Raw genomic sequence first — 16,533 nt, forward strand, 5'->3', positions numbered from 1 at the left:
GTATGTTAAATATTTGACATTTTCAATGTTTGTTTAATGGAATCTTTTTACTAATTAAGATCAGTATCACTGATTACCAATACTGGCATTTATATTGCACTTTACTATTTAAGTGCTTTACAATCATATCAGGAGTCTCTCCTCAATCACCACCAGTGTGCAGCATCCACTCAGATGATGTGACGGCGCCAGTGCGCTCACCTCACACCAGCTATAGGTGGGGAGGAGAGGGAGTGATCGAGCCAGTTCAGTTTGGCCAGGAAACCAGGGTTACACCTCTACTCTTTACGAGAAGTGCCATGGGATTTTTAATGACCACAGAGACTCAGGACCTCGGTTTAACGTCTCATCTGAAGGACGTGCTTTTTTTGACTGTATAGTGTCCCCATCACTATACTGGGCCGTTAGGACCCACACAGACCACAGGGTGAGCAGCGCCCCCTACTGGCCTCAACCTAGTTTTCCTGAGTCTCCCATCCAGGTACTGACAGACTCAACCGTGACTAAATTGCAAATAAACTAAATTGCAAATTAACTGAATGTTTTTGTTTATCATTTAATAACAATTACAGAACATTAAAATATTATTACAACTTTTCATTTATATGAACTTATATGAAACAATATTCACATAAACTATTATAAATGTATATTTAGTTGTGCCTAATAATATATAGTATTTTTGGTTCTGTTTCTGTCTTTATCAGCGCTCTCTGAATTGGTGCTGTCAGTACTTTCCCCCCCACTTTAAAGTTTATTTTGCTCATTTATTTTCATGATAAAATAAAGAATTAAAATTTCTAGTTAGAACATTTGGTATCAATATTATGGTAACTCTTTACAATAAGGTTCAATTTGTTCACATTGAAAATCTTTAAAAACTAAAAGTTGAAACTGTCAATATTAACTAATGGGCCTGAGCTAACACAAACTAACAATGAAGAGTTATTTTAAACAATTATTTTTATAACTAAAGTTAACAAAGGTTAATAAATATCTTAAAAAGTGTATTGCTCAATGTTAGTTAATGCATTACCTAATGTGAACTAATGAAATTGTGAAGAATTAGCCAATATGTTTATGCGAGAATTGATCGTATGCTGTAACACTAGCCAAAGGATGTGGGGGAAACACATTAGCATAGCTATTTTAATAATAAATAAATAAAAACCAGATGCTGTGGTAATTGTGTTAGTTATTTTTGAATGAGTTAAACAGCAAATACAGTCATGGTCAGAATTATTGGCACCCTTGGTAAATGTGAACCTATTTTTGTGTTGATTTTGATGTTTGTTTTGGATCATTGGTCTGATTGAAGATCCAACCACATCCCGTTATAAGATTTCTAGCAGTCATGTTTCGATTTTTTTATCTGTTGGTATTAGATTGAATCCATTAAACCGTGTATCTGAACAAGATGTCCAGGACCTCGAGCCAAAAAATGGGCCCACAACATTAAAGATCCAGCGGTTTATTTAACCATGGACATGGGGTACTATACCCTGCTTGCACCAAACACATTTGATTGGATTACTGCCAAAAAGCTTTTTTTTTTAAAGTTTCATCTTGAAGCCAGTCCCGTGTGAAGTTCCAGTCATGTCTGAAAACTGAATTTGGGGAGGAGATATGCAGTTTGTTTCTGGATGAGCGAGGAGGATTTTTTTTCTTTAAACCCTCTCAAACAACATGTTTCTGACCTCAAGACTCAAGTAATCTCTGCAATTCTCCATCTGTGATCCTTGGAGAGTCTTTGGCCACTCAAACTTTCCTCCTCCTCAGTGCATTAAGACAATATAGACACACGTCCTCTTCCTGGCAAATTCGTAACATCTTTAGTTGATTGGAACTTCTTAATTATTGCCCTGATGGTGGAAATGGGAATTTTCAGTGCTTTAGCTCTTTTCTTACAGCCACTTTCTATTTTGTGATGCTCGACAATATTTTGCTGCACATCAGAACTATGGTTTTACTCATTGTGATGGATGATTAAGGGAATGTGGCCTTTGTGTTTCCTCATATTTCCATATTTCCATATCCTGTGGAACAAGAAGCCATGGCTGGATAATGTCATGTTCCTAGTCACCCTGACTACTTCAGATTTAAATATGTATTGGGAATATATTTCAGAGATATTTTACTCATAAGATTTTCTAGGGGTGCCAATAATTGTGGCCAACATGTTTTGTAGAAAAAAAAAATTATTTTTTTTTAATGAAAGATCAAAAGGATAAACAGCGCAGATTTATTTTTACTGCCATTTTTGACAATATTTACCTAGGGTGACAGTAATTTTGACCTAGACTTTATTCATTGCATAACGTAAAAAGTAGCCCAGCCTTAATTTGAATGCCTAAAAAAATTATTTATGAAAATATCAAACCCAGTTGCACTTATTTTAAAGCATTAAAGCAACAAGCAACAAAATCTAGTGTTTTAGGTTTGATAAAACAATATATATACTGTGAATAATTAATTAACTGTTTTATATGTAGGTAGGACATGAGGGGAAATGACTTCATACATTCACTAAAAAGTTATTATTTAAGGTAATTAACTTGATAGTTTTGAGAAAATTTGTTTTCAGATGTTATTTGGTTTGATTATACATTTTAAATGCAACTTGAGTATTTTTTTTTATTTTTTTATGTTATATAATGTTTTAAAATTGTCTGTTGAGTTCTGCCAACCAACATATTAAAATTCGATTTTAAAAGTTTTTATTCATCGGACCTTTGATGCTGTAATCTGTATGACTAATTGCAAGTACGAACACATGCAGATTTGCAGCAAAAGCTATCAGTATTGATCAATTGATTTTGCAATAATGAAACTTATTTGCACAAGCAAACCTAGTGAAGATGTGGCCTTCAGAACCCCATCTAGAGGCCTGTTACTCAAAATCATGATGATCTTGAAAGTTAGTCAGTGTCAGTTCCAGGAAATCAGGACAATATGACAAACATTATCAACCACATCTCAATCAAGATATTCAGTGAGCGCGCCGTAATCAGCCAATAAACGTCGCTTCGCTTACGATGCAAAAAAAAAATTTAAAAGCTAGATAGCCAAGTCTTGCCTTCTTGAGAGTATATATACACAGCATACAGCAGAGAGGGAGTCAGGTACCTCAGGCCTTCAAACAACCAAAGTCTCGAGAAATCCAAGCAGACAGACAAAATGATGAAGACTATTCTACTGCTCGCTTTCGCTGTGTTCGTCTCCGGTGCTCCTCTGAATGAAGAAAAGACTTCTGTGAAAGAAGAAAAGATTTTATTGAGAGAGCTTGTTCATAAGCTGGACGCCGCAATCAAAAATCTCCCAAAGGAGCCCAAGGTAAGATTTAACTTTAGTATAGTAACTATAGTATGCCAAAACTGTCTATACTTTTAGATACTGAGCAGAGCATGATTGCAATATTCATTTTACCTGTTATTTCTAGGGGAAAGAAATCTTCCTGGAAGATCTGACAAAGGAAGGCACGTGCTCTGAGGTGAGATACATTTTCATTGACTCGAAACAGCATTAACAACTATCCAGCATATTTCTTTCATGGTCAGAGCCTAATAAACTTTTTTGGGTTTGTGAAAATTGTTTTTGTGGAATTGGTTTGCTTTTGCTAGTCTCTTATGTGGGAACATTTATGAGTTTTGCTGCTTTTATAATGTTACCATTTGAATTGAAAGGATTTGAGCCCTGGTCTTACCTGTGATTTCAATACATTTCAATGATTCAATGATTTCTTTACAGGATGTGTTCTGCCAGGCTGAGCAAGAACTGAAGAAGGTTTCTGGGCTCAGTAATTATGATGATTTCCGTACTGATAGAACACTTATGAGGGATTTATATAAGTATAACGTGCACAATGGGGTAAGTTGAACTCTGAAACATGATGTCTTTTCCGTTCAATACCTCCATCCTATCGGAGTTGAATAACTGTGACGTTTACTGTCTTTCAGACCACCTGCAATGACAAACATGTTGCTAAAGGCACAGATCAAATCATCCTGCATGACTTCTTGAACAACCTCAAGAAATGTGTCCAGAGTAAATTGAGCAAAAAATAATTTATAAAAGATCGTATTTATTTTTTTGTCTTTATTAACATATTATTATGTCTACATTGACTGTAGCTGTAGTCTATATAATTTTGTACCTGAAGAAAATTTGCAAAAATGTATTTATCATTCTTAAATATGTTCTGATGTATTTTGTAAAGTACAGATTTTGTGCAGTATTTCTTTCAGTGCTTTAAAATTTTGATCTTTTTTTTTTTTACTTGCACTGAAACATCAATTTATAGAGCATTACTGAGGTTTTTTTTTTTTTTTTTTGTATCTTGATGTTTAGATTGTTGTCTGTGCTTAGTCTTGACATTAATGGATTAGGTGACCTCACAATATAATAAATACTAAAATACAAAAGAAACCATTTGATTTATGTATTATGCGTCTTTATTTTAATGAATTAACTTGTGCACAAAATAATGAACTTGTATAATGCTTCATAAAAAAAGCTTCTATAATAGGACTCTATATATATGTTTGGAGCACTGTGAACTGGCCTTAAGGAGAAATGACTTAATTCATTGCATAATACTTTCATGTTTAACTGTTATTTCAATCTTTTGTAGTGATTAAGTATTTTACGAGCTTTCATCAAATTTAGTTCAAATTAAAAAAGGATCTATATATGAAGTGCCTAAAATAACCCTTTCAAGGTTTTATGTCGTAGAACCTTTTCTTCTAAGAGTGTACAAAAGAGCAAACTTATTAAAAGGAATCATTGTGTTACATATACACTGTAAAAAATGATTTTTTGGTGAAGTAAATACTACTGAAAAAAAAACAATGTAATTTACATGAAAAAGTTAGTTCAGGCAAGAATTAAAAAAACTAAGTAAATTCCATATCAGTACTTAATTCAAGCGAGTAGAAATGAAAGCGTAAATATCAACTCAATAAAATTAAGTAAAAATTACTCAACTTTTCTGATACTGGGGTTCCCATCATGCACTGGACCTTGAATAATTAATGAGGTTCATTTTTCACTGTTTTCCAGCTGTATTTACACTGTTTTATCATTGCTTTTGTTGTCAGGGTTAGTAACTTGCCATTTTGTGACATTTGGAGTACATTTTCTGCTCAAAATGACACAATCAAACACAAAAATGATCCATCAAATGTTACCGTCATTGTGTATTGTCTACCAAGTATTGAGGTCTTTGCATTCACATGAGACATAATATCTGACATGATGTAGTATAAATTACTTAGATAATCTAAGCAAAGCACATACTATAAATGACTGGTATAATTCAATATTATTGTTTGAGTGAAATGTAATGCAAAGGAAATTTCAACCAAATCGATATTAATCAACCTTTTACTAGCCAAGTTAAAATTACTTATTTTCTTTGTTACTTTCACTTAACTAGGTTAAGTAAAGTTGACTTAATTCCATACTCCAAGTAAATTTAACTTAAAGATTTCTAATTAAAGCTACTGATAAATATGTTTAGGTTTTTACTTGGCAAACTCTGTAAATTTACTAGCATTTTCTGAGTGAAAAAACTTAGCAAGCTTTTTTCAAGTAAATCCTACTCCAAATTTTTTTCAGTGTATAATCTGCAATCTTTGTATTTATTGTGCATGCCCTCTACAAGACTAAAGATTCCTTTTGGGGTAGTTAACACTGATTAATAATCATGCATGCAGCTATTAATCATTCATTTATTCATTCAATACATAATTTATGCTTGTTAAATATTTCATGATATGTTCACTGTTAATAAGGGATTTGTGTATTTTTTTTCTTGAGGGTGTTGTCTGTTCCAGAGGGCATATATCATGTGAAATGGATCACAGAAGCTTTGATACACTTTGATAAAATTCTAGAATTTGTAGTTCAACGGTGCTATTCATTTTTCCCCCTTTCATCTACAGTTTACACACTGATATTGCATAGAAAACAATCACACCTGATATGCCTTTAAGTGTTGCTTTATGCAGCTAAATTCACAGTTCATTTAGCGTAAACATCGTGTCAGTATGTGTGTTCGCTGGGAATCGAACCCATGACCTGGCTGTTGCTAGTGCTATACTACCAGTTGAGCTACTTTTAGTGGGGAAAAAAAGAACACTTTAGCAACCATGTATAGCAATGCCCTGGAAATCAACAAAACACCTTAACATTGCTCTACCACTTGCTCTATTCAAGTGCACATTTTCATTGTGTTGCTGTGTTATAGCACATACGCCCCCTTGCTTTCACATGTGCTTATAGCAGTGAAATGTAGACCAGTGTCCCATAGTGGGAGCTCAAGAGAACATGTGGAGTGATATATAACCACACTGCATGGGTGCATGTATTATTCAAAGGCAATTCAAGAGCCAAGTGTGCACACGTCCCACAATCCAGCACGCTTAAAGGGGCGCGAATGATCAGATACCTGTGCCTATCAGCCACAGGGTCAACTCTATTACAGTCCTGGTGTCACATAGCCTGGACTCGCTCTGGGTTAAAAAAAAAAAAAAAAAAACGAGTGTCTTTGCACATAGCAGGTATATGCTAATGCAATTCCCCTGACTTCTTACCAGTACAGCCATACATTAAGTGATTCAGGATTGCATGTAGCAATAAATGTTACAATTGTAACCAAAAAGGATTTTCTTTTTGTCCTTTTCATGTCCTTCTCAGCTTATGCAAGGACTTTTTTCAAACATTTTGTAGATTACTTCAGAATTAGCTGTTCTATTTTGGTTTTCATGTAATTATAATAAAAATAACAATAAATCTCCCTTTGACTTACATTTAGTGTTAAAAAAAGATAGGGATGATCCTATTATATTCAGAGTTAGTGAAAGTTACTTAGATTATGTGTTACAATAATGCATTACTCCCTAAAAAAAAAAAGCAACTAATAACATTACTTTTTATGGAAAGTAATGTGTTACTTTTACTCACCTGGGCTGGGCTTTCTTGTTTGTTTTTTAACAACACACCAAACCAAAAGTGAAATGGATAAGTCTCAGGCTGAAGGAAATGCAAATTCACGTCTGTGAGTTTCACACTTCAGCAATAAAAACTAAAAAATTAAACACAAATGTGATGTTTATCTAAAGTCATTTTTGCTTATTAGTATGGTTGAATTCAATCATCGAAGGTCAGCAGCAAAGACATTGATTAATAAAGTGAGATTAAATACATAAAGTATATATGTGTTATTTTATTACAGGTTTGCAGGGTTTTTTAACTCAGGTATTTTGTTGTAAATTTTAAAAAGTAATAGTTACTTTACTGGTTACTTGGAAAATAAGTAATCGGGTTATGTAACTTGCGTTACTTGTAATGCGTTACCCCCCAACACTGATTATATTTATCAAATAAAAATTTGTTCTTACATGCATTTAGTTGTATACTGAATTTTGATCTGACAAAGCATTTCCCATAGCTTTGCCTAATAGTAATTCTACTTTGAAATTAATATCAGATAATCACTAGAATGTAATCACACAAATACTGTTTTGTTTTGTTTTTCTCTATTTTATCAAAATTATGACATTATCACTCACAATGCCTATTCCTTTATCACTCACTGTCCTTACCTTAAAATACATATTTTAAACAAAAACTTGGTAACACTTTATTTTACAGTCAGTCTGTTAAATGTTACATTGTACTTACCATAGTAATAACAGTAAGTTATGCATAATTACATGCAAGTAACCCTCAACCAAATCTTAATCCTACCCTAAGCCTAGTAAGTACATGTTGTTAATTAATATTACTCAGTATTTAAATATTCCTCAAACTTTTTGTCAACACAACTTTTTTCTGAAAACAAACTAAATCTTCAAAAATATTACACAATCATAGCCTTCGTGCTTGAAGGCCTATGCATGGATTTCTCTGCGACGTCATCACTGCTTGCGCACGCAACCAGGAGGCAAAAAAGACCCTCGGTCTTCGTACCGGAGTAAAGGGTTTAGGCTAGTGGCATAGTGGTGGTGTTGTCGCTAAGTCAAAATGCCATTGCCAAGGAGTTGTTACGTATGTAACCAAGGCCCTTATGGACATACACCCAGGCATCATAAGGCTTGGCTTTAATGCCTTGCCTTTGACTAGGGAGCACATCTGACCTCAACACGCAAAAATCCGGTCCAGCATCAAAGTAATTGACGAGCTGCACATGACCACATAGCACGTAGTTGTATGCATCAAGGGATTTGTACGCTCTAATCATTTCTCTTGTATACACACTTGGTGTCTGAATAAGATAATTATATATATCAGGCGGCCATACAATTGCTGGCCACTTCTTGTCATCCACAATCCAAAGATCGTCATGTATTGCGTAGGGATCCGGCAAGATCTCACCATTGCTGAGAGTACGTTTTTTAATATAATCGCCACGGTTCGGAGGTACTATTCCCACATAATCCATCGTCAAATCTTTGATTTACAGTGAAGTAACGTTATATGTGTGCAGTCATGAAATGTTGCAGGTCGTAAAGTAACGTAAACAAGGTTAACTTATATAAAAGCAAATTCGGGCTCTATAGATGCTGCACTGCTAACACTGGCTATTACATTACTAACTTAGTCTAACATGATAATTCATACATGCATCACAGTATGTCCGGATTTTGATTCGTAAACAGTTGGACGTTTTACATATTATGAAACACAAACGAACAGATCCAACTCTGAAATTGCAGTTTATTATTGAGTCAACAAGAAATTATAAACAATGCGAAATCTACGTTAATTACAATGTTCTTTTACAGAACTCGGCATAACAGATAGCGTTTTTTTGCCTCCTGGATGCGCGCGCATCCGGTATTGTTTGTATACAAGAAACCTGTGTATAGGCTCAGGTGAGTTAAATAGTTTAAAAAATAATTACACTCAACTGAAGTAGATCTTATTTAGTACCCTGGTAATAACACTTGAAAACAAATGCTGTTTACTTTAAACTGTAAGATGATTTGTGTCTGTCTGAAACTGTGCTGTAGTCTCATTCCATTAATTTAAAGGTGCAGTTTGTAAGTGACAACTAGTGGTTGAAATAGGTACTGCAGTCGAATTCAAAATATCGGAGATTGTTTCTCCCGCCACTTGCTCCTCAGACTAGACGGCGCTCACTCGGGTTGCTGAGCACACGCAACAGGAACGAGCGCAATGGACAATGAAAAGTGGCAAATTGGCAACATGCAGTATCACAGACCAAAACAAAAAATTCCAGCCTGGAAACGCACATTTCAAAATAAAATAACTGGCTATAGAAGTGTTTTTTCCTAAATATCTGCTAACATATTATGGTATTTGTATGCTTAAGTAGAGTGAAAAAGTTACATAGAGCACCTTTAAAGTCAGCATGAAATCAAAATGGACAATTCTTATATTTTTTAATGGAATGCAGTATTTATAAATCATTTAACCATGAATATCTTCTTTTTTTTTTTCTTTTTTTTTGCCCTAGTAATCTTTAATCAAAATAACTTTCTTCCCTCTTGCAACAACATCTCTTATCTGATGATGCTTTTATTGGCGTGAAGGTAGGGCAACCTGTCACTCACATGAGATCCACCAATGTTCCTGTCATATCAGAATTTTTTTTTTTTTTTTTTTTAGTTGAAAGCACATGAACACCACAAAGTTGTAAATATCAGTGGGAAACTTGGGATTTTCTTTGAGTCCTGACCTTGGGAGCGTGTCAGTGAGGAACAAGGCGGAATACCACAATATATGTATTTAGCAGTGACACTTGCCAGACTTGTTTATTTACAACAAAATAAGCTAATTGCCTGCACAAAATACAATAGCATTGGAATATAACAAGTAAAGTTTACAGTTGCTCCATAAATTACTTAAAAACATAAAAAAGCTAAACACAGGCTACCTGGTGCACATTCTTTGTCCTTTATTTTAAGTAGAGTTTAAGAACCTTGCTGTTTTTGGGGACACCACCACCAGCTGGTAACATTCAAAGAATAGGCTACCAGTCAAAGCAGCAATTGTTCTCCCCTCCCCCCATAAAGTTCATGGCCCGTCCATCTCGGGAACTTGGGTATCAAAATTATCCCCGAGTGGTACGACTTGAGAGGGCGTCCAAGTCCAATTTTTAACTAACTCGTATTTCCGATCATTCCGATTGCACGTGAAGGAAGCATTGAATAAGGCACCATGTCACGAAATAAAATAATATGGCAACTTTTCATGACTTTAATAGAAATAGTTGTAATTATTTTACACTTTTTACATATGGTATAACCCATATTGCTATATAGCTACTTGATTTATACATATCAACTTTAGTTTGTTTTAGTTTGTCTGTTCTGCCCTATAGTGTTCAAGAAAATGTGTTGATTATACACCGCTGACAGAAAACTTACGCGTTTCGCAAGAACAGCTAAATGCAATGGGGCTCTTTATTTAAAATTACAAAATTAAAAAGTGCAAACACCATATAGTCCATATAGTAATGTGACTTTCTAACCCGATCTCATAAGTAACTATTTTAGGAGTTGGTGATTTCGGCTGACATAACTCATACGATTTTTTTTCCCCAACTAACTATGAAGAGACACCAGTAGGCCTACTATAAGTGGGGTGTAAGCAATTAATACGAATTAGCCACCAATTCGCCAAAATGTAAAATAGTTACGAATCGCCTTGATGAGTATGAGCTTGACATTGAAGTATGAGCTACAAAGAGATTCTAACACAACGTTGAAGACGCGCCCAAAATTCACCTCTGAAGGACGGCCTCAAGTTTCCCGGTAACAGTATACCCTTGGATAACCCCGTGAGTTATCGCATGGAGACACCGCGGGCAAATGCCTAAGGTGGCTTGGCGTGTGATGATGATAGGAACGGACTAATAAAGCACACCGGGTTCGCGGTCTGCCTCCGCATTGGCTACATCTCATATGTTGCTGCTGGCGTTGTATGAATAATTAAAGCGCCGGTGTCTTAACTCTGCCGTTCTCGTACGCGGAGTCGGAGTGTCGGCCCGAGAACAACCGCTTGTCCCGCAGAGGGAGAGGGGGTTCGCCACATCTTCCAGGAGACCTCCACCCTCATTCTGTCAGATCTTCTTTGCTCTGAAATAAAAACATGAATTCACTTTCTCTCTCTGTCTCTCTCAGACACGCATGTCTAGCAACCCCAAGGTCTCAAGTAGGCTAGCTAGGATATCTTAAAAATAAAGGTAGTTATTTAAATAGCAATTTTAGAGTTTATTGCTTTGAACATTAAAAGGTTTCTGCACGCGCTTTCTTTAGATCTAGAAACGGAGTTTTTTTTTTTTTTTTTTTTTGTGACTAAAGTCAGTCAGATAATTTCCATTTTAGACTTTTTTTATTATTATTTATTTACAGAATTTCACAAACCAAATGCCCCTGTATGAAATAAGAAAGTGAATTAAATTAATCCACTATTATAGGCTAGTTCCCCTGCGATTTCCTTGAATTGTCGAGTTGCTAAAACGTTATTCTAATCTATTTAGAGTTCTTGAGGATTTCTATTCAGGATTGCCCTATACGAAACAAATAAAAAGAAATGTGTTCTGTTGATTATAAGAGTAGGCTATGAGTGTTTCATGGGTTTCAAATCAAATTACATCCCTTTAGAATTTTTTGATTGCATGAAAAAGGTGATGAAAACTCAAACAGCCTGAACTGAAGCAACAGTTCTTTGAGCATTACTCTGAAACATGCCATAGGTTGTTCCTTATGACACATGAGTTCCTGGCCTATAGGCCTCTACCTTTCAGTAGAACATCAATAATTCAGTCCCCACCACTGGCCACATGCCCTGCTCTGTGCTCAACTTAGATTGGTTTACACCGTTGTTTGAGGGTTATGATATAAAAAAGTATTGCCGATCTTAATTATTCATGATCCGCCTTCTCCAATGAATTTAACCCTCCTTCATAATCCCATTAGTTTAACCACTTAAATTTGGATTGATGATCGTTCTTGGCAATTAGGAAAGATTATAATTTAGGCTGGGGGGAAATTGCAGTGCTAGAGTTACGTATTTTATACCTTTTAACACTTCTTTGGAGAACAACTTAAAAGAAATGCGAATTTTGAATAGGCTTTAGAACTTATAATGTTATGCTTAAGAAGTAGCCTAAACCGATGCTAAAACGAATTTGCGCAACATAACATTGTCATGCAATTACCTTATTACAAATAAAAGAAAAAGAATAACCCGCACTAACTGAGGCTACATTTTGAGCATTAGTTATGTATTTACTGTACATTTTCAAACCTTTAGCTTACAGGTTTTTGTTTTGTTTTTTAAGAAGAGGAAAATAACTAAAACGTTTATATAAAATAAAACCCCATACAAAACTATTTTACATTTTGTGTAATGTAAAAAATTAAAAACCTTAAAAAAACCTGAAGAAGCCTCCTTGAGAACTGTTCGGCTCTAAAATGTAAAATTAACTAGGCTACTCTTAATTTAGTCAAACAAAAGGATTAACGGAAACGTGTTAGATCAAATTGATCAACCTTTTTAATTTAATTTAAACATACCAACACTTAAACAATAACTGTCTAACTTTCTTAAGATGATAGGCTATCTGTCTATTTGTTGTTATTATTATTATCGTTTTGTATGGGCTACAGTAATTCATGTAAATCTACAACGACATCGTCTAACATAACTTCACAATTGCTCCTTGAAACATGACAGTGAACTGGAACGATCATCGTCTTACCTGAACAGCGTCTCTTCTCCTTCCCTTGAGCCTGTAAGAAGCGTTTCCTGACTAACAACTCTCCCTTCAGCTCTCTGCCTGTTTTATACCAATATACAATTAATATTGCATCGCCATTACTTAATAATTTCAAATCCCTCTCTGCACAAAAGCCGTGACAGACATGTATTATTCAGCGGTGTCTCATTCTTAAAGTTGGAAAACCAGATAGAAAAGAGGGGAAAATAGCCTATTAATGTTGGCTTGAATTTGTATTTTTGTTCTCTCTGTAAATATTCTTTAAATTAGGTGGTGGTTGGTCTATATTATTCCATTAATGTTTAATCACAATTGAACTGAAGCTTATTAATAAAACAACGCAAGTCTTAAAAATTAATGATATTACAAGGATTTTGATGCGAGTTGCTTTCGTTGTATATTGTTTATGTAAGATGAAAATGGCGCATATATTTATATATAGCAGTATTCTTATTATTTTTCTCCTATGACGTGATACGAGACACGTTGTCCTGTTTTTTTGTATTTTTATTTATTTAATTTGTTTATATATGTGTCATTAATAATAAAAAAAAGTCCACAGAGGTTTTGAAAAAAAATCAACAATTTATTAAATAACATTCTTCAAAGTCACACATTTTGTAAAGTGGAGTTTAAAGTGAGAGTGATTGCAGTGGCTACATTAATGCAAATCAAATAGCAGCATTCTTTACACCATCAGTTTTTGCATATTAGGATCACTTCGACTGATGATCGAAAAATATAAATATAAAATATATATTTAGTGACATTTTGTGAGAACGTGATTTCCACCATGTATGCAGTCACATCTGACAAGACATTCAAACGAATATTACAAACGCTATACACAAATTTCAATGGGCATTTCATGTGATAGCCTACTATCGTAACTTGTGCGCAAATTGTATTGTAATATAAATAAGTCTTTAAATACCAAAAACACACGTACACACTTCAAAATATAATTTCACGTGTGATAATACTGAAACAAAGTTTTTTTAGTAGCCGTTCAGTTAGTCTCCTATAAATGTATTCAGAGTTTATTTCAGATTAAAGCTTTTAATGATTAAACGGTGTTGCTTTATAATGCAGTGGTAAATTAATATTTATTTTGTTTTACTAAACTAAAAACTAAAAAATACATTACGATGCCCATGTTACACCGTGCATGTTGCTTTATAACCAGTGTAATCACAATCAGCTTCATAAAATAATTACACATTAAGTGCTCCATGTTTTTCATTAGTTTTACTTGCTCGTATAGCTAAATACAAAGTAACATGAACTATGTAATGTAAGCTGTGATCACAGATTAATCAATCTAATTTCAAGTTTGTTTAAAAGGTCAAAGTGTGCGAATTATTCAATGGCCTTCGGTGGAGTGAAACATTTCTGTCACTAACTTTCGGGTTGAGGTTTCTCGACCTCGCACAAACCAAAATGACTAACTTTTGAGGTTAAACTGAAACGTAAAAATACAGATACTTTACACAGAAACCTTGTGTTTTGACTTGGGGGGAGTCGAACTTTTATTAGGTAGCCTACAGACCCCATGGAATAATTCGCACACTGGTTACATCAATTGGAGGCAATATGAAATGTCTTTATAGGCTTATAATGCTTAAAAGAAGAAATTTAGATCCCTGTGGTGTTCCTAAAATGTCTCCTTTGCTCTAACAGCATTAGTGCACTGCTGAATATTTCATCCGTTTCTGTTTTTGCCGTTGATTGCAGAACCAAACCCGAACCACGTTCTTCTTTAGATCCAACTTCTCCGCGATTGCCGCGATTTTCTCCGACGACGGTCGCGGTTGGATGGCGAAATACGCCTCGAGCGATCGCTTCTCCGGAGCCGCGATGGACGTTCGCTTTCGTTTCCTCTCGTTCCCGTTAAAAAGGTCCGGTTTCCCGTTTTTCTCCCGGTAAGCCGCTTCAGCCTCCTCCAGCCAGGCTTGGAGAACGGGTTTGAGGGCGATCATGTTGTTGTGGGAAAGCGTTAGGGACTCGAACCTGCAGATGGTGCTCTGGCTCAGCGAGCCGACCCCCGGTATCTTGAGGTTGGCGAGGGCAGAGCCCACATCAGCCTGGGTCACTCCGAGCTTTATCCTCCGCTGCTTGAACCTCTCCGCGAACGCCTCCAGCTCTCTGGGATCGGACTCCACGTCGTTGACGCACGCCATCCCGTTGTGGACCGACAGGGCGTGCGGGTGGCCCATGGCCATGGCTTGGTGTAAGTGACCCATTTGCAGGTGGTGCTGGTGGGCTTGAGTGCTCATCTCCGGCGGCGCACCCATGCCGCTGACCGATAAACTCGAGGAAATGTGGTCAAGCAGATCCCCCTCCAGGGTCTGGTGGCTGAGGTGGTGATGGTGGTGCGAGGACAGGTTGGATGACGGGTGGGATATGGGCACTGTGGACGAAGAAGAGGTGCAGGGCACGCTGCTCATGGTATGGTAGGTGACGTCCGTCTTGAAAGGGTGACTCTTGCCGTGACTGTGAGACACCAGGTCAGCCGCTGCCAGAGCTTCAGCGCGGGCCAGCAGACTCTCATCAAAGCCGCTGAATATATTGCCCTGGAGCTGCAGGGAAGAGCGCGCACATGGAAGTCAGTGGGGAATTGTGTCAACTCTGGATTAAAGAACATTCCCAAGCACCCTCCTCAAAAGCACAGGTCATAAAAATTAATATGAAAGCAGCAGCTTTGCTTGGATAGGCATGTGGGTGAGGGAGAGAGGGAGTCAGAGGGAAAGAAAGGAGAGGCTGGGGAGGGAGGGATGGAAGCTGGAGCAACTCAAAACACCTCAAAGTGACAGAATGGAGACAATACGAGGAGTTTAGCGCGAGACGTACCTGCGGGGCAGGTAGACACACCCGCCGCATGCCCTCGGAGCTCGGGTGCAGCGCAGGGTGCATGGAGAAGTGCTGCTTGCCGTTCATGGCCATCATCTTCGGTGCGCACCTTGCAGGTGAGTGGACCTGACATGGAGGCGACGCGGCGCTCTGGCTCGACGCTCCTCGTGTGTGCGGTTTCCATTGGCAGCGCCTCCCGGGCTACACACACACACACACACACACACACACACACTCCTCACACCGCCCTCCCGCCTCCACCTGTTCCTCTATTCAACTTACAAGATGCGAGTCGGGAAAGCGTAAGCTTCTGTAGGATAGCCTACTTACCACATGCAAAATGTTGGCCAGTATTTCAATAATTTAACTCATCAGCGCAGGGATTTTTTTATGGTACAACTAACTATTAATAATAATTATTTTATCTTATTTTATTTGTTTACGATTATTTTATTTTTTTCATATTTATTTGACATGAAATAATATATTGTAATATATTTTCATTTCATGTTAATGTACTTTGTTTAAAATGGAATTAATAATAAAATGTTATTGATAATCATTATTATTATTATTCATTGCGAAAAACAGTAGTTTTTAAAGTGTGCAAAAATCAAAAACAATGTTAAATGCGTTACTATATATGTTATAATATTAATGTTTCGTTTTTTCTTTCTAATTTTAAAAGTGGAAAACCAGATGTAGGCAGTTTGTTCTTAAACTTAGTTCAACAAATTTCATAATAAATGTAATTTATTATAAATAAATAATAATTAGGTCATTCTTGGTTTTGTATTGTCAGTATTGTATCTCCTGAATTATGTAATTTCACAATACATCAAATGTAATGGATAATCAAAGAACATTTTTGTCTATTTTAATGTGCAGGAAGTCCAATCATTTAACTTACATTATTTCTAATTATTGTAATG

The 16,533-nt window shown here is 36.1% G+C and overlaps 2 protein-coding genes across 2 annotated transcripts; one reads left to right on the plus strand and one right to left on the minus strand.

The window, feature by feature from the left end:
• The first annotated feature begins 3,077 nt into the window (after nucleotides 1-3,077).
• On the plus strand, nucleotides 3,078-4,432 carry il13 (interleukin 13). The gene is made up of 4 exons (XM_084387587.1): nucleotides 3,078-3,333; nucleotides 3,440-3,490; nucleotides 3,748-3,867; nucleotides 3,957-4,432. Exons 1-4 carry the CDS (start codon nucleotides 3,178-3,180, stop codon nucleotides 4,062-4,064), a joined length of 435 nt encoding a protein of 144 aa, XP_084243713.1. The 5' UTR covers nucleotides 3,078-3,177; the 3' UTR covers nucleotides 4,065-4,432.
• A 9,629-nt stretch (nucleotides 4,433-14,061) lies between these two features.
• Nucleotides 14,062-15,697, minus strand: pou4f3 (POU class 4 homeobox 3; the record flags this gene model as incomplete). Its single annotated transcript, XM_084386390.1, has 2 exons — nucleotides 14,062-15,330; nucleotides 15,602-15,697. 2 exons carry the CDS (start codon nucleotides 15,695-15,697, stop codon nucleotides 14,434-14,436), a joined length of 993 nt encoding a protein of 330 aa, XP_084242516.1. The 3' UTR covers nucleotides 14,062-14,433.
• Between the last annotated feature and the right edge of the window lie 836 nt (nucleotides 15,698-16,533).

Source organism: Rutilus rutilus, assembly GCF_951802725.1.
Source record: "Rutilus rutilus genome assembly, chromosome: 18".
Classification (NCBI taxonomy): domain Eukaryota; kingdom Metazoa; phylum Chordata; class Actinopteri; order Cypriniformes; family Leuciscidae; genus Rutilus; species Rutilus rutilus.

Excerpts from the sequence above, each read along its gene's own strand:
- il13 (XM_084387587.1), top strand. The coding sequence starts at position 3,178 with ATGATGAAGACTATTCTACTGCTCGCTTTCGCTGTGTTCGTCTCCGGT. Across the intron at positions 3,334-3,439 it reads ATCTCCCAAAGGAGCCCAAG|GGGAAAGAAATCTTCCTGGA; the intron begins GTAAGATTTAAC and ends TGTTATTTCTAG. Across the intron at positions 3,491-3,747 it reads AGGAAGGCACGTGCTCTGAG|GATGTGTTCTGCCAGGCTGA; the intron begins GTGAGATACATT and ends ATTTCTTTACAG.